Here is a 21,970-nt window from a genome sequence, read left to right as displayed (position 1 = left end):
ACATTGGGTTTTCTTTCCACTGTTACACACAAAACAAGTCCAGGACCAGCAGGAAATCAAAATATATAAGAAAACAATAACCAGGCCTCCTCCCCATTCTTCCTGTTCAACATTTCCTGGTTCTTGCCTCACAACCTTTATTATCAGCAGTATTGATTATTTACCACAGAGAATTGTGACAAGGTGTTTCTTGCAGATCTACTTCTCTAGATCTACGTTTTCTAGTTTACCATCAGAGCTAAAGTTGCAGTAAGTGACTCGTGATTTACTAGAAATATGCTGTAAAAACTTATCTGACTGTTGAGCGAGGGAGAGGTGCTGATGCCTCCTGTGAGGTCAGATAAACAGAGCAGTCTGGCAGCAGCAGAGATATTTGTTTATTAATATTTTGAGGACTTGACCATGAGAGTCAATTTTGATTTTACTGGGACAACAGTATTAAAAGGTTTATATAGCTCATAATAATTGTACTATTAGAAGAATATTGTTTTAACTATTTGTGCACTTGTAAAACTTGACCCTTCCCTTACAAAAGCTTGTACATGCTGCTCCAGTAAAATTCATTTACATAGTATAGAAAAGTAAAAGTCCTTCAGGAATGTACTTGAGTGCAGTAATTGTGCTTTAGTAGATGCACGTAGTTTTACTTCAGCTGATCTTCTCTGCAGCAGTACATTTTAACCTACTTTGAAACTGCACCAACCATTACACAGATAGCCATAAAGGGCTCCTGTGAGGTCGACGCTGATTGGTTGACCCACATTCTCGACGTCACTCGGAGGCCTCTGATTGGCCGACGCGCATTTGTTTTGCAGCCCTCACACTTCCTCCTCTGCGTGTTTTCATAACAAACCACATATTTTCTCCCGCCGGGGGCCGCGGAGCGCTCGTCCTGACACCCTGCCAACCTTGTCCGGTTCGTCCAAGTCAAGGCCGCGGAGGATCTTTATAACTTGGCCGACATTTAAAAAAAGAAATAATCTAAAAGAGCCGCGCGTGAACGGACTGCAGCAGCCAGAGGGAGACCGCGCTGTCTCTATTGTCCAAGTCGCGGACGCGTGGTCGCCTGTTGTTTGATTGAGCCGATTGCCGCCTTAAACCTGCTGCTGTCGGATGATTTATAGCTGCCAGACACGCTCGTCTGCTGTGTAGGCTGCAAAGAGCTCCGGTAGCATCAGGTGAGTCGACAGCCACCGGGGGACAGCATTTACTGCGCCGCTGATCTGTTGCTAGCTGCTGAGCTGGAGCTAGCGAGCAAGCTAACGCGCAAGCTAGGTCCGAGCAGGTTCCTGCTAAAGCCAACGTATATCGGGCCGTTTGGGTCACCATTCAGCGGTTGACATGATTGCAGACGCACTGGGCAGTGCGTGATCGCGTTCGCACCGCTTGTGTTGGTCTGATCTAATTGCTTCCAGCGTTAATGATGCGTGGATCGTTTGCAGCAGGTGGCAAGCTGCCTGCTGAACTGTGCGCTAAATGAACTAATCTGTCAGCGTTAGGCTCGGATCGTTTTGTTAATTTCTAATAATGCACGCTTTGTCCAACGTTAATGCGACTCTGCACAGGTCTGTGAGCAGTGACAGGCACAAATATACACAATGCGCCTGTATGGTTAGAAAGAAAAAAGCAATATTGACACAAACAGACGACTTCTTGTGCAAAGGAGGTTCGAGTAAAAATTACCTCCTGACTTTAAACATTAACTTTGTGTGATGTAATTAATCCTAACAGATTTTGCTTTGGACTCCTTTTGTATTTTTGGCACAGGTGTGTTTTCCTAGTGATTTATTTCTGAACTTTGATTATTTAACATCAACCACAGTGAGTTTTTCTAGCTTTTACTCAGCATTTATGTCATAGCTACAGTGGCTTCAGGCATTTCAACCTTTATACGGGTTTAAAACAGGTTTTTAATGCTTTGATGCACGTTGTGCATTGTTTTTGGATTTAGTTCTGAGCTGAGTCCATGACATAGAAGACCTAGAAGACAGAGTCTCAGAAGTCCCCTGCAGAGATAGGGGAGCCTGGCAGATGGCCAGACACAGCTCAGTCAGGCCTTGGTCCACTGGTTACATGTCTGATAATTTTACAAACAGCATTAAAAGCACTCAAAGAACAGAGAGAAACAAAGATCTTACAAAACAGTTTGTTCAAAAACATGTTGACGTTATTTATGAGTTGCATATTAATGTTATCAGATCTGAGAGTTGTTGTTGAAACTGTTTGTCTGGAATTCTTCATTGATCAAAAACAAGAAGGAAGCCTGCCACTGTCTGCAACACGACCCCAGTAACGACATCTAGCACTTCCTGCTTCCTCCCCAGACATGGTGAAGCTGACAAAGTCCAAGACATTCCAGGCTTACCTGGATTCCTGCCACCGCCGTTACAGCTGTGTGCATTGCCGCGCCCACCTGGCCAACCATGACGATCTTATCTCCAAGGTATGTGTGCTGCCAAGCGTAGTTGTTGTTCATCATCTCTGTTGACTCATGCATGGCTTCACTGCTCTCACAAAGGTTAGAAATGGGGAAATGAACTGACACAAAACAATTAACAACTTATTTTATCAAGTTGGAAAAGTGATTGTTTGTTTTTTTAAATATCAAGTAAGTTTATCTGATTTTTGTTTGTGTCTAATAGTCTTTCCAAGGCAGTCAAGGCAGAGCCTACCTCTTCAACTCTGTGTAAGTATAAGCAAAGTAAATGCTCTTAGCAAATGGTGCAATTTATTTTACAGAATCAAAGAAGACTTTACCTTTCACAGTATTTAGGTTTGTGACCTTTCAGTATTAATGTGGGCCTTTGAGCAGAGAATGCATGTGATTTCTCTCAGCAAAACAACAAACAATACGTAAGCAGGTACTTTCATGTGCTGCAGACCTTGAAGCCCACATCAGTCGTGCTTCTCATTAGTATGTCGGTCAGGAACACTAGAGGTCTGTAAGTAGGATGTCACAGTATTTAGATTACTCAATTAGACATCTGGAATAACTTATCTTTGATCTGTTCATGTTAACCTTGACGTGTTTTTCAGTTATGGTGGATCTGCCCTGAAAGAAAGTTACTGTTGAGTTTGAGAACATTTCTGTGACACTGGCTGATCAAACTGGGTGTTCCCAGTCCCATATCAATGCATGCTAATCAGTCGATTGAATCTATGAGAGTCTGTTACTGGTTTCAGGGTGAACGTCGGCTGTGGTCCAGCGGAGGAGAGGCTGCTGCTCACAGGACTTCACGCTGTGGCCGACATCTACTGTGAAAACTGTCACACCACACTGGGCTGGAAATACGTACGTTTTTACACGTGCACATTTTGCTGATTGATCTGGATTCAGGCTAAGCTTGCTCTCTCCAGCTAAAATTTAAAAGAAGACTGTCAGTGTGTTAGGGAACGTTACCATTAGATGAGAAGCGGCGAGCAAAATCGGAAGCTTTGTTGAATAAAATGTCACCATTCAGTTCAAAATTGTCTTCATATTTACAAAAATTAAACAATTAAGCACCATCTTTCTAAACTAATTCGCTGATTCTGGACAACCGCAGTCCACTTGTCACCAAATATCTTTCCATGACTTCACATAAATGGTATTTGGGAATACCCTGACCTGGATGACTCTTGGGGAATGCATCTCCACAAATCTGATTTTGAGCCATGCTAATAACCCTATTGCACCCTCTGTCTGCAGGAACAAGCCTTTGAACTGAGTCAGAAGTACAAGGAGGGGAAGTACATCATCGAGCTGTCCCACATGATCAAGGACAATGGCTGGGACTGAGCGGGCAAATCTGCTTCTGTCTTTTACAAGAGTTGCATCCCCCTCGATTTTAAAAGGGTTCCAGTGTTGCTTCCACATGTCAAGCCATCGCTGTGCCACACTTTCACTTTGTTCGGCTTCGCCCAGAATAGCATGTGATAACCTTTATCCTTTTCTGTTCTTCATGTTTTTCCAGCGACCACAACAACACATTTGCTGATATCGCTATCCCATTTGCTAATTGTGCTGGGGCATGAACTGAATGAGTGCAGGGTTTGTGTGTGTGAAAGGCTGAGAGATGTAGTCACACAGGAGTGTTTGAGTGACGGAAACACTATCAGCTGCTGCTAAGCAGTCTCACTGCATGGAAATGAGGCCAGTCAAGTCAATTTGACCACCTTAAAGTTTAGATGCAGGGATTTGGGTTTGAATTCAGAGTGCACTTTTAGATCATCGAAGTAAAGTATTTAGGATTGTTTAATCTGTAGATCATTTGCAAGTGATGCAAGGGTTCAGTTTGCTTAGAGCTGTGGGAGTCTAAAGTTTTTTTTGTGTTTTTTTTAATGGTAAGATCATTAACGCTTGTATATATGTGCCAAAGGCAATCTGGGTTTTGGATTTTAGATTAGTTAAGCCTCCCAATAGCAGCCTGAAATTCTTAAAATGAAGTATGAATGTCTTCTGATTGTAGGTATCCCTTTTAGTGTGTGCTGAGGTGTCCCAGGGTGGACGGTGTTGAAGCATTAATATGGGGTCTGCGTCCCCAGTTCCCACTGCACAGAGGTCTTCACTTTTACTTAATGCTGAGGAGATTTAAAGTTTGTTTCTTTTGGGCTAACACTGCTGCCCTCACAGCTGCATTTACTCAATCATGTAAGAGCAACGTGTGGTTAGGATTATGTAGCATATTTATGGTGATTTTTTTATGTCTGCTTCTTTCATTAAAGTGTATAATTTTAACCTGCTCTTTCATTAAAATACTGTGTCTGTAGCTGTTGTTAAGTCGTCTTTGTTTGTTAAATGTGATGTATCTGATTTCTCCAACACAAAATAGGTAAAATATCCTTTTGCTGCTTATCTAGTAATACCAGATATAATTATCTACTAATAATAATATAATGTAAATAATAGAAACAATTTGGATGTTTTAGCTGTAATTTGTATCAAAAACACTAAAAAGCTGATGCTTTGTAGCAAATGTGTCTGAGGGCTCTGCTTGTGAGTTTGACTCACTGAGAGTCAAGAGTTAGAGTAAAGGTAAAAGAACAAGTTAACAAACGTTAGGTGATAATTTACAATGCAAGTTTATGTATTTGCCACATCTGAAATGTACTCAGTTTGATTGAACTTAGTTTTGTATGTCGTGCTCAGCCTCTGAGAGGGTTTTTCAGTACGAACTTAGAATATAATATAATACCTTTTTTGTCCCGCGATGGGGAAATTACCATGTTGCAAGACAAATAGAACAGAAGAAATAGATACGCAATTAGTATAAAAAAAGCAAAAGAAAAAAATACTTGAGAAATTATAAAGCAGAAGAATCACTCAAATACTTTAAGTAAAATTATTATATACATTGTTACAAGTTTTAAAATGTTAATACAATCAACAAAAAGTGCTCATGCAGAATGAGTCAGTGTAGTATATTATAAATTATAATAAATGCAAGCAGTACAATAATATCGCTCGATTTGTAATTCTAAAAATGTAAGAAAAATATAATACAACAAAAATGGGCCCTAATGTCTGTCAATCCTGAAGAGAGATTCTGAATTTAGTGAAATGTCCCTTTAGGTCACAGCAATAACAACCATTTTCATTTATGGTGTCACCTTGACAGAGACACGTTTCTCCAGGCAGAAATAAACTATGTGAGCTTTTCATTATGTCTGTGTTTGACCTCTTCAATGATGATTTAGAGCTAATAAAAATTAAAAAATAGCTTTATTCCTGGGTGAATAGATGACACACAGGCCTGTACGGGAAATGAATGCATGTGGATATGGACTCTACTATTGATTTGCAGTCCACCTCTATTGTACAGTGTTTATTTGTTGTTATATTGTCAATTAGCCTGTAGCTGAAACGCAAAATTTAAAGGGTTGTTTACTATATATTTGACACCAGATAATTACTACGCCAGCGAGTAGCGTTTCAACCGCAGTTTGCACTTGCAGCAGAACATACCACAAACTATACAATCTAAAACTCATATACGTAAAGCTGTGATATTACAGATAATTGTAACATAAACCCAGTGTGTCAAACACTACAAAGTGAAAACGGTGTATACCATGTACTGAATGCAGACATTATGTTTCTAATTTACATGTATACGTTAATTTGTTTAACTTGAGCGCCCCCCGCGTCCACACGAATGGATCCTTCCGAGATGGTTGGTCACGTGACTTTTTCCGTTTCGCCATTTTCCTCCTCCACACCGGTGCTCGCGCTGACGGCTACGTAATCGCCTCCTCTCGGTGACTTCGCCTGTCCATAGCCGACGGAGCGATACGGGGGACCCCGCAACGAAGACTGTCCGCCTCGTAGTTGTATCGCCCCGAAAAAAGAGCGACGATGTCCTCTGAGGAAGCCCCCGAGTACTCCTCCTTCTTCGCTGTGATGGGAGCCTCTGCGGCCATGGTCTTCAGCGGTAACTACACCTCCGTCTGACACGTCTGCTTCACCGCTGACGCGCTAGCGACGAGCCATCTTGGCACGATGTTGGTTAAAATCCCGGGGCCGTATTAGAAAACCCATCCTGTACTGGGTGGGGGGGACGCGCTCCCTGCGAGGGATGCGACGTAACGCTCCCAACGACACGAAGCAGCTCGGATGCTAACGCCATTAGCGTTGTAGCTGATGTTAACTCATCAGGCTTGATCACCGCAGCTAGCAGCTAGCTCCAGCTTATTTTATATCAAGCTACAGCTAGCAGTAGTCAGTGAAGCTTGTCCTGTGTCAACCAAGCTGTTATACAAAGAGAGGTGATAAGGTGCTGTAGAGTTAGTTATGATATTCAAATGACTACGAGCAATAAAAAGGAAACATGCACTGATTTACAGCTGTCAGGTTACGTGCGTTTAGAAGGGACGTAAATATAAAGAACAAGGAAAGGTTTATACAAAAATAAAGCAAACAAGCGTTGCATGATTAATCTGATCACTTCCTGTCTTAGGAAGATCAGTTTTGGTGACGTGTGTTACTGTTAGTCAAATGAAGCAGACAGCGTGGTAAGCATAGGCGATGAGACTCTATCTGTGCACAGCTGGTTGGTGACAGACCCTGGCTGTGATAGCAGCTGCCACAGTCAGGCCGTTGGTGATCTGTCATAGTTAAGTTATAGCAGAAGCAGCATTACTTGTATGTTGGTACACACAAAGAATTTGACTATACATGTGTATTGGTATTTAGATTTGTGAAGTGATGTAAGACATGTTGCAACACATGCAAGTGCTAGACATGCATTTATTTATGGACTTGGGGTTATTACGGTTTATGATTTCACATGAAAAGCTGTTCAGCTGAGTGGAGGCGTGTGGGATGAAACCATTGTCTAATTTTTTAGGCACACGCTGTTCTGTTGCACCTACACCTTGGAGCTGCTTGTGTCCAAGGTATGAGGGGTCTGTGTTGTTTTATTCTTGACAATATTCAGTTAACTGAACAAGGATTATACTGTTCTGCAGGGTGTAGAATCCAAGCTTTTTGCACCGGCAGACATACAGGCCTGAACACCTGGCCGTGAAATTAAACAGGCATCTTCTTTCAGAAAATGTGCTCCATAGTAGCGTAAGTCCCATAGATAGATCATTTATTCCTAGTAATAACAGTGATACAAAGTAAAATTTGGTCAGTCAGATTGTACTTGTTTGTGATTTAAAATAAACGATTTCTTCTGATGCAAGCAGTTACAGAGTAACGCAAGTGATCTCAACTTTGTTACTATTGTGTTGGAAAAATATCATTCATATCTCTGTTGCACCATCTAATTAAATCAGCACATCCATAATTAACACTAAATTAGTTAATCTAAGTCTAAAGCTTTCACAACACTTGCAGGTGTGACTGCTGATGTCAGGAGTGCTGGTCTACTTGAACTGTTGTCTGTAATTTAGTCACATAGCAGTTGCATTAAGTGTAAGCACTGTGTAGCAGGAGATTGGAAAATCACACACTGAACAAACACTCAATGATCTTATAATGCTGAACACCCACAGGAGATGAATATGATGTCCAGACATATTAATTATAGATGCATCTGAAGACTTCAGTTGCACTGTGGGGCAGAGTGGTCCCATAATGCACTGATCAAAGGTAACCAGCAGGAAACATCAGTGGACGGGATAAAATAATTCCATCTCGTGTTACAAAGACAAGGGCCTCCTTGGTGTAGATCAGTGTTCACACAAATGTGTCAGCACACCCACAGCAGCAGGTGTGAATGGGTTGTGTTGTAATATTTTAGTTTTATTATTTATACATTTGCTCCAGTGGGTATTTAGTGTGTGCAGGTACATGTTCTGTTCTGAGTCGCTGTGTGATGCTGTTTAAGCCAAATCTAAGGAAAATGTGAAAAATATGAACAGCAAATGTGACGCTCTGAGGAAAAGCAGCTGAATTAAGTGGAATTGTTAACGTTGCCCTCAACAAGATAAGGAAACGATGCAAAGCATGAGTTGATAAAGTAAAAAGCCAACCCAAAATAAAGTGATAGTACAAGGATTATTTCAAGATCACTGCATCAACGCACGCGGTCTTGGATGTGCTTAAACTAACTGGCAACGCGTTTGCAGTGACCAGTGATGTGTGACAAGTAGAGCACGCATCGCTGAAACATGAGGTGACGGCTCAGCAGAGAGGACACCTAGGAAAAGGTACCATCTGTGACACTAGCTGCACTTTGTAATTATGTCTGAAGGATGAGCACTTTGGAGGATTGATGCCTTCGTAAATAGTGTCTTATCCAACTATAGAATTCGTTAACTTGGCTAAATGTTGCACTTTGCCCCGTCTGAATTTACACCCTTCATGCTTTGATTTAAAAAGAATGTCCACTTCGTCAGTAAAGAATTAACACTAACTGGACTGGACAGATTAACTAACAGGGTCTCCCGTCTTTCTCTCTCAGCATTAGGAGCAGCATATGGGACGGCGAAGAGCGGCACAGGCATCGCTGCCATGTCTGTGATGCGGCCAGAGCTTATCATGAAGTCCATCATCCCCGTGGTCATGGCCGGTATCATCGCCATCTACGGGCTGGTGGTGGCTGTGCTGATAGCAAACAACATCTCTGACAAAGTCTCTCTTTACAAGTAAGACAAACAGCTTCTGTCATTTTATCTGTACTCCGTTCTGATTAGCTTTTAATGGGATTTACCAAAAGCCCGTCAGACACTACATTGACAGAACTCTTTGTCCTCCAACAGGAGCTTCCTGCATCTCGGTGCTGGTCTGAGTGTGGGCCTCAGCGGGCTGGCAGCTGGGTTTGCCATCGGCATCGTGGGCGACGCCGGCGTGCGGGGCACCGCCCAGCAGCCTCGGCTCTTCGTGGGCATGATCCTAATTCTGATCTTTGCTGAGGTGTTGGGTCTCTACGGCCTTATCGTGGCCCTGATCCTGTCTACAAAATAAGTGTCTGCATCAAACACCATCTCATTCATTCCACATCAAAGCAGCAAGAACAAATAGGAGATATTCACCTACTTCCATTACACTCGTGGGTCTGACAGGATGGGATGGCAATAGAACCGTGTTGACGGTCGTCTTTGACAGCTGTTTCCTCAGTAGATGTGATCTATCCATATTGTTTAAAGCCATCCAGTTGTGTCAGGTCCTGTATGTACAACACGGGCATGAAGATGTATTGGTTGTTATGGGATGATGTGTGGACAGTCTGCTTGATTTGTTGTCTGATCTTAATCTGTACAGTGATCCAGAGTCCCTCCACCCCCTGTAAATGTAGTAACCAGTCTGTGCTGTGAGTATCATTGTTTACCTCCCCCCGCCCAGACGCCCCTCCTTTGAATTTTTGTTTTATGTTGGTGGTTTCGATGGTCATGTTTTGTTTTGAGACTACTGAAAAATTGTGCACATTAGTATTTTATTTATGTTCTTTTCTGGGACCATTTTGAATCACGGTAGTAAGAAGATGTTACCTTTTTTTGCACTGTGTATGAAAAGCTATGAAGATTTTGACTTAAACTGTCTAAATGGAGTACTGTTTATTGAAAAACCCTATATACATATACATATAGAAATTATCTGTGTATAGTTAGAGTAATTGCACTGTGGGTAATTGTTCTTGAAAAAGTGCTTGAAATCCTCTGGATGTAGTGTGATTAATAATGGAGGATGTCCACATGTTGACAGGTGACTGTATGTGTGTGCGTGTGTGTGACCTGAGTGCATAAAGCGTGCAAATGGATTTGTGTTTAATATGACATACTGAAACACTAGTATCGTTTACCTGTAGTGCTGCTGTCTTAATTTTTCTTTGTTTTTGTTTTATTTGGTTAAGGTAAGAGCTCATTGTTCAGCCATGCCTGTCAGATTTCCAAATAAAACTCAACCTCCTCCAGAAAATCTGCGGGTCTGGTGTCGATGTTTGCTTATGTCAGACGTTTTAATCAGTATTTATGTATTGACAATAATACAGACAGTGCTTACTGAGATTTAATTCCTCCTAGCAACTACTCATATGGGGTAAGGGTGTAACAACACGTATGTGATGGGACACTGCGGGATGCAGACGCCCGAGCCCTGGTGTTGCCTCTGGGTGATGAATGGAGCTACGAGCGCCTTGAGGAGGAAAACAGGTCTGCAACAAACCTCAGCCGCCTGTGGACGTGGGACGTGTCATATGATGCGCCTTGTTTGCGCTGCAGACGGAGAAGTCTGGTAATGTGCAATTTATACGTAGGATGTCGTCAGCTGTAAAATACTCATGTTTAGTGTAACACAAAGCTGAACATTTAACAAAAACGTTTTATGTTAAAAAAAACGCCTGTTTAAGCACCATTCTATAAAATTGAACAAGCTAAACTTAAACAACGTCTATTTTGCCACACAATCTAAAAAAGTCTTGTAAAAGCATTTATTTGACTTTTCTTTCATTCACTAGTTTTGCTCGACGTGCGTTACATCTGTACTTCCAGGTCCGTGCGTGTTTTCTGCTGACAGGAGCCCAACATGTGCCGAGGCGCTGTCTGCTGTGTTTACGGGCGGACTCGTTAAGTAGGTCATGCCGCTCGGTCACTTGCTGTGATTTAGCTACCGACGTTCGCCAACGTGTCTGGCGAAGCGAGGCTTCCAGGGATCTTTGCTGCGTCGTCATCGATCTTTACATCAACGCTGGTTGACGCGCAGAGGTGGGTTACGGTAAAACGATCAACAGTCCGACGGTCCTAGCGTGGCGATGCTAACGATAGCCAGCTAGCTAGCTAGTTCAGGGTAGCTCCAGGTGAAATTCTCCAAGAAAGTTTTACTTTTCATTTACCGATTAACTCACGAATGTGCAACATTTACCGATGCATCAGTGTCACTTGAATCTCTCCCTTTTGTTTAAACCATGCTAGCATGTTAGCTAAGGCTAGGCAGGCTGCGCTAGCTGCTGCTTTTTGCTAGGCTATGTGGCTAACGAGACCTAGCAATATAGGTAAACACCACTGCAATTTTAAGAGTAATTAAGTTAAGAATTTGGCATAAAGCAACGCAATTTTTCGTTTAAACGAAGAATTAACAATTGGTTTGTATGTGGTGCATTTATTAGGATGACGTGTGTTGGAGTGCACTTATTGGCCAGGTATTTTATGGTTAGCTTTACTCATAACTTAATGTACAAGAATGTGTCTGATAAATTACCTGTAATTGAGTTTTGGATTAAGAGTTAAGACTTCAGACCTAATTGCATTTGTGAGACAAGGATAATACTGATAAGTTGTGTCTCGTGTTCGAGCTCAGAAACATGCAGTTCATAGTTATTATCTGCCTGGTTGTGTCAGATATTCAGATGTTGTGGTGGAAGGTCATAAAGGTCCTGCAGAACTGAAGTTCAGAAATCAGAAATATAAGCACATGTTTCCTGCTTGAGCTTAAATAAGACCTTGCTCACTGCAGTACAATTGTGCATTTGTGTTCCAGATAGTGTTTTTATCACTATATGTATCACATTTAAAATCTGAAATCTCAGAAATGTGTAGAATCTAAAGAAATAAAATTGCAGCTTTGCAATGTGAGCATTGTGTTTAGTCAAACTGCAGCATTGGTTTGATGATTCTTGTTTTCTTTTTTTCGTTGTCCTCCATCAGCTCGACTGATGCTGACGGTTCTTCTAACATCTGGACTAAACCTGAACTGACCGTCGGGTTTCTTCACCCGTCAGCTGTCATGTCTAGAAGAAGCAGGAACAGTCGTGCGTGGCGATACGTGTGGGGTGGGATACGGCAGGATGCAGACGCCCGAGCCCTGGTGTTGGCCTCTGAGAGTGATGAATGGAGCTATGACCGCCTTGAGGTAGGAATACAAGTCTGGAATAAACCTCAGCCGCCTGTGGACTTGGAACGTGTCATATGATGCGCCTTGTTTGCGCTGCAGACAGGAGATTGTAAGGTTGTGTAAGGTTGAGCCACTGAGAAGTCTGGCATCGGCACCTCAGGGATTCCTGGGAAACAAAGTTCTAAACAGAGTGTGCTTGTTGTTAGTCCCATGCTTGAAGCTCAGCACTTCAAGCTATCTATATCTAAACAAATGGTTTTCCACAGAAAGCGGTGAGTCTAGCTGTTCTGTTTTTACCATTTAATGTGCATGTAAATATGTTTCTTTAGTTCAGTGATTCAGACTCGGAGGCAGACTTCTCTACAGTGATCGTTCCTCCGGTGCCCAGCGCAGTTCCTGTCACTGGAGAGTCTTACTGTGGCTGTGATTCGCAAGCTGAGACCAGCTACAACCCTCGTCTACGAGGCTTTCACCAAGTTAAAGACTGTCACTGTGGCGAGGATGACCAAGGTCCGTGGCACCTGCTGCATAATAACTCTTAATAACTATAAGTCACGTCAATATCTGTGACTTGTGATGTTTCAGATTTTGATTGGGTGTGGGACACCAACAGTCGTTCAACAGCAACAATGCTGAGCTGCGACAATCGCAAAGTGAATTTCCACTCGGAGTACAGCTGCGGCACAGCTGCGATCCGTGGTTCCAAGGAGCTGGCTGATGGGCAGCACTTCTGGGAAATCAAGATGACATCCCCAGTTTATGGAACAGACATGGTAAACAAAGTTCAGTCAAATGTCAGAGTATATTAACAGTCGAACATGTATACATTTAAAGAAGCTTTGTTTTGATTCATAATGGTTCTTTTTCGTGCAGATGGTGGGCATTGGTACCTCTGATGTTAACCTAGACAAATACAGACACACGTTCTGTAGCCTGCTGGGAAAAGATACAGACAGCTGGGGACTCTCTTACACTGGTACGACCACCACCGGATGTGCTGTCCTCGTAACTGATCAGAGTGCTTCTTGTGCAAGTGAAATATTTTTTGTCTTCCATTTTCAGGGTTGTTGCATCATAAAGGAGACAAGACAAACTTCTCTTCCCGGTTTGGACAGGGGTCTATAATTGGAGTCCATCTGGACACGTGGCACGGCACACTGACATTCTTTAAGAATCGAAAGTGCATAGGTTAGTTACGCAATCGTTCTTTGCATTTCAGACACTTCTCTATATTTGTACAAAAAAATTATAAATTCCTGGTTTAACAATTGAGACCCTTGCTTGTTCTTATTTTCCTTCGCGGTTATTCTGTACACAGAAGTAGAAGTAAATTATTTTTTAACATCATCATGACTACAGCTAAAAAGAGTTCCAACCAACATGTTTGGTTCTGCTTTCAGTATGACTCGGGACACCAAAGCAAAATGTGTTTATTTATTAGACTGTCTTCATTCACTTCTACTGAGGTCTTAATGTTTTATGTGAAATTAGAAATCACACTTTTTTTCTTATCTTGGCTGTGACACCATAGATGAGCTACAGATGAGTGCAGATTTACTTTATAGGATTAAGTGTGATACTGAAACAACATATTATACATATTACACAAATACTGACAGTGACTTGATTTTTTTTACCCCAGGTGTTGCTACCACCGAGCTACAGAATAAGAGGTTTTATCCGATGGCCTGCTCCACTGCAGCAAAGAGCAGCATGAAGGTGATCAGGTCCTGCTCTGCACCCACCTCCCTCCTGTACCTCTGCTGCGCTCGCCTTCGCCAGCTGCTGCCAGAATGTATAGACACTCTGGAGGTGCTGCCGCTGCCGCCAGGCCTTCGCCAGTTGCTCCACAACAAACTGGGCTGGGTGCTCAGTCTGAACAGTGGCTCCACAGAGGAAAGCCCAGATGGACCGGAGCGCTCCCCGCGTCTGCCCGTCCCTCGCCTGGCTGGACCGTCATCCTCTGAGAGCGACTCAGAGGGTTGTACGTCCGACCCAGAAGCCTGTCAGAGGAAGAGGTGTCGCTGGACATGAACGCACATTTCGAATCTTACCTCCTTTTAAACACTGGCAGTCGTCGCTGTCCTCCAGCATCTGAGGACACACCTGCTGCAAGATTCCCATCAGTGTTACACAGATGTGAAACCAATAACCTGGATGTGTTGAGCAGTCGTAGGATCAGTATCGCTGCCTGTACGTCATCTTTTCCCTTTTCATTCCGGTGTCTTAATGCTCATCGTTCACTCAGTATCCAAAATCATGAAAAGTTTTGGTGTTCTGTTTGTCAGGAGAGTCTGTTGCCAATGGGGTATAGTGTGTTTTACACTGTGCAGTGGAACACTGAATTCAACTATGGCCTGAACTTGGTGGCCATTGCAGCACAATGCAAAGAAAATCATGCTTACACAAGCAAGAGCTGATCTGAGCTGCAAAGCTAATCTACATGTTTCTATTAGGTCAGCAGAGAAACAATCTTTCATACCAGCAGGTCACGACTCTGTCCTTAACTCTTGGTTAAAGAGGGCAACAGCATTTCAAATTTTCATGGTGAAGATGTGCTTTCTTTTAAATCTTTCATGGGTCAGACGTCATCTTCGGGCAACTAAAGCACGCCTGATTACTCATTAATCATTAGCGCAGAAAAAACATGACATTTGTGGTGTCGGCGTTTCAAAGTGCTCTGTTGAAATGTTGTTTATAGAAAATATGAATTTCCTCTTAAAAAAAAAAGATGTAGGAACTACACATTGTATTAAGTGTAGCACTGTTAAACCCTGTCAGACAAATAGTTCATCAGATGAAACTGAATATATGAGTGACTTTCATTGCTGTTACCCCATCATTTTATAGAACCATTACAAAAGTTAGTTTATTTGGTATTCTATAAGAGTATGGGCAGTTTTATTGTTTTATACTGATTCTGTTTATGCAGTGACATTGTTTTATTTTTTCTAAGGCCTTATGTCGTGCTTTACGTCCTAAACGTCTCCTGTGAATTAACTAAGTGTGCTCTACATCGTTTTTGTATGAATTGTTCATCTCTATGTCACCTTTGGAAAAAAATGCTTGTAGAAACTTCTCTTCCTGCTAAGTAGTCTACATCCTAGATTGGCATGTTTCTAGTGGTGATACCCTCTCCAGCTGAGGATGTAGAGGCCATCATTTTATCATTTGTGCTGATAATTTGTTAGACTGGGTAAAGATGTTAAAAATATGTTACAGCCACTGTTATATTGGCTGACGGATGGATCACTGACCGCTGTGCAAGAGAGCAAATGGCCCCTAAGCAAGTGTTGTAAGAGAGATTTTGCTAACATTTCTACACGAAAAGCCAATTAAATGACTACAAGTAGACACAAAACATATATGCTGAGCTATTCCAGGCTCCAGGAGACATGGAAATAATCAGAAAGGCACAATCATGTACGATTAGACACAGAATGACTGCCATTTTAATCACTTCCTATCTTTGTCTCATTATCTATCTATGGGGCTAAGTGGTGTTTAAATGTTTAAAACATGTTGATTGTTTGCTAATAGGAGAAAATTTCCCCCAGGGTAAATATGTAAATAACATTTTTTTGAGTACCAGAATATAATATAATAATGGAGGGCCTCTGCTACAAGGTCACGACTTAGTTAGATGTACACAGAGTTTTACGGTACTATGCAACACGTGCATTGACTGTGATAAGGGTTTTCAGAAAGACTGGGTGTACTGGGGCGTGATTATGGAGACTCTGGGACAATGATAGTGATGATTCCAGAAGAGCATGGTCATTTGTGATGAGTAGTAACACGACCAACTGAACTATCCAGTTGTGTTAATTATAAATGACCTCCTTTCATTAGCTCCTGTAACCACCAGGAGATTAGGTGTAGTCTTGTTTTTTGTCTTTACATTTATGCATCCAAGCACTTTTTCTTACTGTTATACTGTAAATAGAAAATGTCTTAAGTGTTTCTTCCATGTCACATTAATACTGTTTGTGAAGGCCTTTATTCACCTTTCTCTGTATAACTTATCAGCATGATTTTCAGCTGACAATAAAACTATTGCTTAATATGCACAAAAGATTAAACGGACAGATTTTTTGTAGGAGGCTGCAATCTGTAATTTTATGGTACGTTACAAGAGACGGAACTAATGCGCTCCGTGTGCACCCGGAACGTTTTGAGTTCGGACCAAGGGAACGGAAGTCGTGTTTGTGCTGTCTTGCGGAGGTCAAGGTCCTGGTTCCATTCATCAGTGCCATTAATTAAGGTATATTCTTGTCAGTAATAACTACAAAGTATGAATAAGTTAGTGTATTCAACATCAGTATCTTACCTTCAGCCAGTTGGGACATGTCCGATGATTTTATCTGGTGTTGCTATGTAACATTAGCAAACAGCTAACACACGTTAGCGTTGTTTGGTGTTCATCTTCTCCTTTGACGGTTTGCAGCGTATCGTTTACAAGCAGCTCACATATGCTGCAAGTTCAAATGTAGCATTTGTAAAACAGCAGCTTCGTTTCTTCCAGGGCCTCGCGTTAGCGGCGGAGGAGCTGTTGGTCGTAACACAGCCATGGCGAAGAAAAAACGACTTCGCCTCATAGCCGAGATGGCTCGGAAGATCCGGGCGTACCGAGAGCTCAAGTCCCGGCCGCGGGAGTCTCAGAAGTACGCCCTGGACTATGAGACTATGAAGCGGCCTCTGACGGGGAAGATGCTGCCCGTGCTAGCGTGGCAGGACGTCCGCAGGGAGAGCCGCCTCTTCTCTCTGCTGGCAGGTATGAAGATGTTCGGAGTGGGCCGCCTCTTCACACGCAAGTCCTGGCTGGAGGACCACACGGAGCCCAGCTACTGGCAGATCACCAAGGTCAAGGTGGACTACACAGCTGAGGTGAGAGCAGGTTATGTCTGACTGTTAGAGGTCATCACGTGTCAAAATTTCACTTTGCTCTTAACCTCACCTATTACTGGCTGTAAAGACGTCTGCAGACGAGTTGATCTGATTTTACCTGCAACTGGGCTGTTTTATGTTCCTCTAGAACATGGATCATGGCAAAGCATGGGGGATCCTCACATACAAAGGTGAAGTTAGACCCTGTTTGTTTTCATAGTGTAATGTTATATTCGTCATAAAATATTTAAACCTGAACCCTATTTGCTAGAAAAACTGACATACCAATCTTTTCATCATCAGGAAAACAGGAGAGCGAGGTCAAGGAGATGGATAAGGTGATGTACCACGACTGGCGTCTTATTCCCAAACACATCGAGCAGCAGTTCAAGGACTTTGAGCCACTTCCTGAGCCTCCTGTGACCTATGTCCTCTACCCTCCACTGCTGCGTGCCATGAAGCTGGCCCAGCAGAGGAGGGCCCAAGGCAGCGCAGTGACAGAGGAGCCCCTCTTGCCGTTACAGAGGGATGTCGTGTTCAACAAAGACTATTTCCGCAGGCAAGAGGAGGAACGGCAGAGAAACGAGGGGACAGCAGTGTGATTCTCATAAACACTGTTTGCTTGTGGAGATTTTGGTCCAAATAAGTGTTTGCAAAAGGAGTGAATGTCTTCTCTGTGCGTACACTGGAACTCCTCAACATCTATGACTTCTATGTCATAAATCATGTATTGAAATGACTCCTGCTATTTTTATATGCTGGAGTATGTGTAATGTTCTAAGTATTAAATCTAATGTAAAATGTTACTGCTCTAGATGCTTGTTTTTGCATTACACAATAGACTACATAATACTACATAATAAAAATAAAGGTGTACCACATCATATATAGATTGATAGATAGCTCGATGGATAGCAACAATGTGCACCTTGTTGTTATATATAGCTATATATACACACACACACGACATTTTGACCTTTCGAGTGTAGAGCTATTGAGAACCCAATTGACTGTTGTTAACCCAGAGTCTCCAACATAGAGCTTGAAACTATTCAAACCTGAATCTTAACCTCTCAAACTTTAACTCTAATTTTTCAGCATGAATGACCAACCTTTTTAATCCACAATAATCAGAATGAGCTCTGAATAAATAAAAATGAAACAGTCCAAATCTCAATCAACACAACAATAAAAGGACAACAGTCTTTAATAATATTCATTAATCAACTTTCAAACCCAAGAAAACTTAAGAATCCAATTTAAACTTTAACCACTGTCACCTACTGCTCCTGCTGCTTCAACCACAAACGTCTCCTTTCTGAAACAGCTGAATTACTTTCATGCTCGCTTCGAAAGAGACAACAAGGAATCTGCCTCCAAAATAACTCCATCAACCAACCACTCACCCGTCATACTCACCTGAAGGACTCTCTCCCATCCACACTGGACCCACAGCAGTCTGCCTACTGGGGCGACAGGAGCACAGAGGATGCAGCGTCCAATGCACTGCACTCTGTACTCACACCTGGGCAATAACAAAACCTATGCACAAATCTGTCTGCAACTGGATTCTGGACTTTCTGACCACCAGACCTCAGCATGTCAGGTCAGACCACATCTGTTCCACCAACATCATATATATCAACAATGTGCACCTTGTTATTCAAGAAGTTCAAGAACTAAACAAAATATTACATTTATTTTTTTCCATGCACTTATTAGGGTTTTAAATACATAATTATTAGCAAACTAAAGCTACTTTTAGTAACTTTTTAAATATACATATATTTGTAATATATTTTCTATCTTTCATCGTAACGTGTGTCTTTTCCATGTACTTTTGGCCGTAATAACGTTCCACAGCTTCGCCTTCAGCCCGCGTTCTGCTGCTCGTTGCTAAGCAACGCGGGTACGTGATTACGTTCCCTGGGTGCGTTCACGGTCCGTCCTCCTGTCGGCGTGCTCCGTCCAGCAGCAACGATGATCTGCTTCATTCTCTCGGTGTTTGCTCAGATTTTAAAGTCAGGTTGGTGATGAGTCTGCTCGCGTGTCGTCTGTCTTTCACCACTCATGGTTTCACGTGTGCGGAGCGGGTTCGACGCTCACGAGGAGCCGGAACCTGACGGGACGGGACGGGAGCGGCAGCTCGGCTAGCTCCGTCAGGACTTCACTGCTGTAACAATGGAGTCATGACACCGGCGCAAACTTTAGCATTCTTTATTTACCTAAATATACACATATATATATATTTTATATACCTAAAATGCGTTTTGTGGAGCGTTTTGGCTTTTATGTGACTTTTCTTGTGGTAAACAGTCCGTTTCAGTCTGTTCCACCTTTGTGTTAGCTTAAATTGCTTCACACTGCTAGTGGTTGGTTGGTTTAAACGTAAATAGTCGAAAGGTGGTCGAGTAGGTTTAAACGCAAACATTTTACACAATGTAACAAAAGTTATTTTACTATACAGTATGTTATGGTTGGAAGCTGCTCTGCCAGTGGTGCTTTCAGGGCCCGTCATGTGTCTGAACCGCTGCGGGAGCTCTGCAGTTCCTGCTGAACCCATCAGTGTCTTAATCTGCCACGCCATCAGATCAGGTCCTTGGCGTGTGTGTTCTTACACTGCAGCACGTGTGTGTTGTTACACTGCAGCACGTGTGTTTGTGTGTGTTCAAGCCAAAGAGGCCACGTGGAGACAAACATGCACAGCTGTCAGGGTTGTTTCTGAGGTGTCATCGCTCCCAGGTTTTTGTGCAGGTAATCAAGCTGGTTCTGTTTTGTCTGTCTAATACTCTGATCCCTGGTTCTAGGATGGACAGGGGCGAACGAGTGCACATTCATCGCTGTGAAACCTGATGGCGTGCAGCGGAAACTGGTGGGAGAAATTGTGCGTCGCTTTGAGAGGAGAGGGTTCAAACTGGTGGGCCTTAAACTTGTCAAGGTTGGTGGAATGTAGTTTATTCCCTCCAGACCTCTCTGGAGACTCGCACTGCTAAAATATTTCCATTGCTTCTCAGTTTTTTAATTGAATGTCTGTCTGTCAGGCGTCTGAGAATCTACTCAGGGAACACTACTGGGACCTCAGGACTAAGCCGTTCTTTAGTGGACTGATAATGTACATGAGCTCCGGCCCAGTCATTGCAATGGTACGATTCTCCCACATACTGTGTACAGAGGTAGCACAACACTTAGTGTTAAAGTATATTCCTTGATGCATTTTTCCGTACACATATTAAAAGGTTCCAGTCATTCACGTGTGATCTGTCTGTTCAGGTCTGGCAGGGGTCAGACGTGGTCAAGACCGTGCGTAAGATGTTGGGAGAGACCAACCCTGCAGACTCTCTGCCTGGAACCATCAGAGGAGATTACTGCGTGGAAGTGGGCAGGTGTGGTGGCCATTCCTCCCATCAAGAGGCTGATTAGAGTTTTCTTTTGTATAATTTGTGTGTGCATACACTACGAAGGTGTGATGCAAAGAGCCCACAATCTTCCAAGTTGCTTCTGCCTTTTAACCCCTCTGTCTGACTACGGTGGAATGCCTGTCTAGTCCAGTCAAACAAGAGCCAATCAGAGAGGACAGAACACTTAGTTTGAACAGACAAAGAGAAACTCCCTGGCCTTGGGTTTGGGAGCTAAAGTCCAGAGTCTATCAGGCACAGACAAGCATTGAACAATGTAGGTAAAATGTCAAATACATGAAACAGATGTAAGACAAAACCTAAGATATTAATTGCAGAACATAAATCACATGACAACCGCATAGAATAAGGAAGAAACAGTTTTTCCCATTACAGCAGGTGAGGCCATAAGATCAATGGGTGAAGTCACAGTTCCTCTCCGCGTCTGCATGTTCTGACTCCCTGTGTTGCTGTGTTGCAGGAACGTGATCCACGGCAGCGACTCTGTGGAGAGTGCCCAGAAGGAAATCGCCCTGTGGTTTGGTCAGAGCGAGCTTCAGCGCTGGGAACAGAGCAGCAGCCGCTGGATCTGAACCGGTGGTCTGTATTGGTTGTTGGTTTGAACCTTTTTTGTCATGTCATTTTGGAGGGAGGTGAAAAATGAGCAAGGTGAGCTGTTACTTGGCTTTACAATGTCACTGCTTTACTTAAACAATATTATAAGAAGAAACACTAGCTAAAGTTTACAGTTTTTAAGAAATAAGGCTGATGATGAGATCTCAACTGTCATTATTGATGGGATGTTAGGGAGGCGCTGCTTTTAAATCCACCCAGAAAGTTAATTTCTACTGCGTTAAAGGTCCAGGACCCATGATCTATGTGTAAACACAGGAGAGAGGCAGCAAACTTCAAAGTTCTTTTCTGCAGTTTTAATACTAACCACAAACACATTCACATTCATTCAGCCTGTAAAAGGCGCAAAAAAGAGCATTTACTGACCACAATCCTCTCAAATTCCAGTTGTGATTTATTGGTTCCTGTTCCTTTTAAATTTAAATTAATTCTTCTGGGATTAAAAACACTTAAATACTTGAATGTAACTATCAGACGTCCTAATAGCTTTTCCTCTATATTCCGTTTTTTGTAATTATCATATTTTCCAAGTGATGTTTTGTTTCATGGTTCTTTTATTTTTTTAAGTATTTTTTTCTTAATAGTTTGTCTTAAACTATAAAGTAACTCTATTTAAACAAATCTACTACTAATAAATGAATTGCAGCCTTGTTTTAAGTAATCAAATTGCAAACGTCCAACCTGCAAAGTGTCACCTGACAGAGCAAGTGTTTTTCCACGTTGTAAGGGTTTAATGAATTCTTGCTTTTCTGACGTGTCAAACAATAAATCCAAATTTGAAATCATTTTTAAAACCTTTCAC

General features: G+C 42.4%; 5 protein-coding genes across 7 annotated transcripts; all 5 read left to right on the top strand.

Moving 5' to 3' along the window:
* Window positions 1-825: 825 nt before the first annotated feature.
* Window positions 826-4,748, top strand: ypel3 (yippee-like 3). The gene is made up of 5 exons (XM_029159255.3): window positions 826-1,178; window positions 2,325-2,443; window positions 2,643-2,686; window positions 3,184-3,292; window positions 3,689-4,748. The coding sequence occupies exons 2-5, from the start codon at window positions 2,327-2,329 to the stop codon at window positions 3,776-3,778; spliced, it is 360 nt and encodes a 119-aa protein (XP_029015088.1). The 5' UTR covers window positions 826-1,178; window positions 2,325-2,326; the 3' UTR covers window positions 3,779-4,748.
* A 1,419-nt stretch (window positions 4,749-6,167) lies between these two features.
* Window positions 6,168-10,342, top strand: atp6v0ca (ATPase H+ transporting V0 subunit ca). Its single transcript, XM_029159254.3, has 3 exons — window positions 6,168-6,410; window positions 8,889-9,072; window positions 9,187-10,342. Exons 1-3 carry the CDS (start codon window positions 6,335-6,337, stop codon window positions 9,389-9,391), a joined length of 465 nt encoding a protein of 154 aa, XP_029015087.1. The 5' UTR covers window positions 6,168-6,334; the 3' UTR covers window positions 9,392-10,342.
* Window positions 10,343-10,909: 567 nt separating this feature from the next.
* Window positions 10,910-16,335, top strand: spsb3a (splA/ryanodine receptor domain and SOCS box containing 3a). Of its 3 annotated transcripts, none has more exons than XM_029158095.3 (7): window positions 10,910-11,127; window positions 12,067-12,271; window positions 12,583-12,763; window positions 12,839-13,026; window positions 13,127-13,229; window positions 13,316-13,441; window positions 13,896-16,335. In XM_029158095.3, the coding sequence occupies exons 2-7, from the start codon at window positions 12,146-12,148 to the stop codon at window positions 14,285-14,287; spliced, it is 1,116 nt and encodes a 371-aa protein (XP_029013928.1). In that variant the 5' UTR covers window positions 10,910-11,127; window positions 12,067-12,145; the 3' UTR covers window positions 14,288-16,335. The 3 variants fall into 3 exon arrangements, with proteins under 3 accessions (XP_029013928.1, XP_029013929.1, XP_029013927.2); XM_029158096.3 differs by lacking the exon at window positions 10,910-11,127 and adding an exon at window positions 11,142-11,414; XM_029158094.3 differs by lacking the exon at window positions 10,910-11,127 and adding an exon at window positions 11,543-11,561.
* Window positions 16,336-16,380: 45 nt separating this feature from the next.
* mrps34 (mitochondrial ribosomal protein S34) lies at window positions 16,381-17,946 on the top strand. Its single transcript, XM_029158097.2, has 4 exons — window positions 16,381-16,517; window positions 16,779-17,140; window positions 17,289-17,331; window positions 17,444-17,946. Exons 2-4 carry the CDS (start codon window positions 16,823-16,825, stop codon window positions 17,740-17,742), a joined length of 660 nt encoding a protein of 219 aa, XP_029013930.1. The 5' UTR covers window positions 16,381-16,517; window positions 16,779-16,822; the 3' UTR covers window positions 17,743-17,946.
* A 1,066-nt stretch (window positions 17,947-19,012) lies between these two features.
* Window positions 19,013-21,953, top strand: nme3 (NME/NM23 nucleoside diphosphate kinase 3). Its single transcript, XM_029158098.3, has 5 exons — window positions 19,013-19,166; window positions 19,948-20,078; window positions 20,182-20,283; window positions 20,411-20,523; window positions 21,017-21,953. Exons 1-5 carry the CDS (start codon window positions 19,121-19,123, stop codon window positions 21,126-21,128), a joined length of 504 nt encoding a protein of 167 aa, XP_029013931.1. The 5' UTR covers window positions 19,013-19,120; the 3' UTR covers window positions 21,129-21,953.
* The last annotated feature ends 17 nt before the right edge of the window (window positions 21,954-21,970 follow it).

This window comes from Betta splendens, chromosome 8 (assembly GCF_900634795.4).
Source record: "Betta splendens chromosome 8, fBetSpl5.4, whole genome shotgun sequence".
In the NCBI taxonomy this organism is placed as follows: domain Eukaryota; kingdom Metazoa; phylum Chordata; class Actinopteri; order Anabantiformes; family Osphronemidae; genus Betta; species Betta splendens.
The sequence above is the reverse complement of the archived record's forward strand: the minus strand, read 5'-3'. Positions and strand labels throughout refer to the sequence as shown.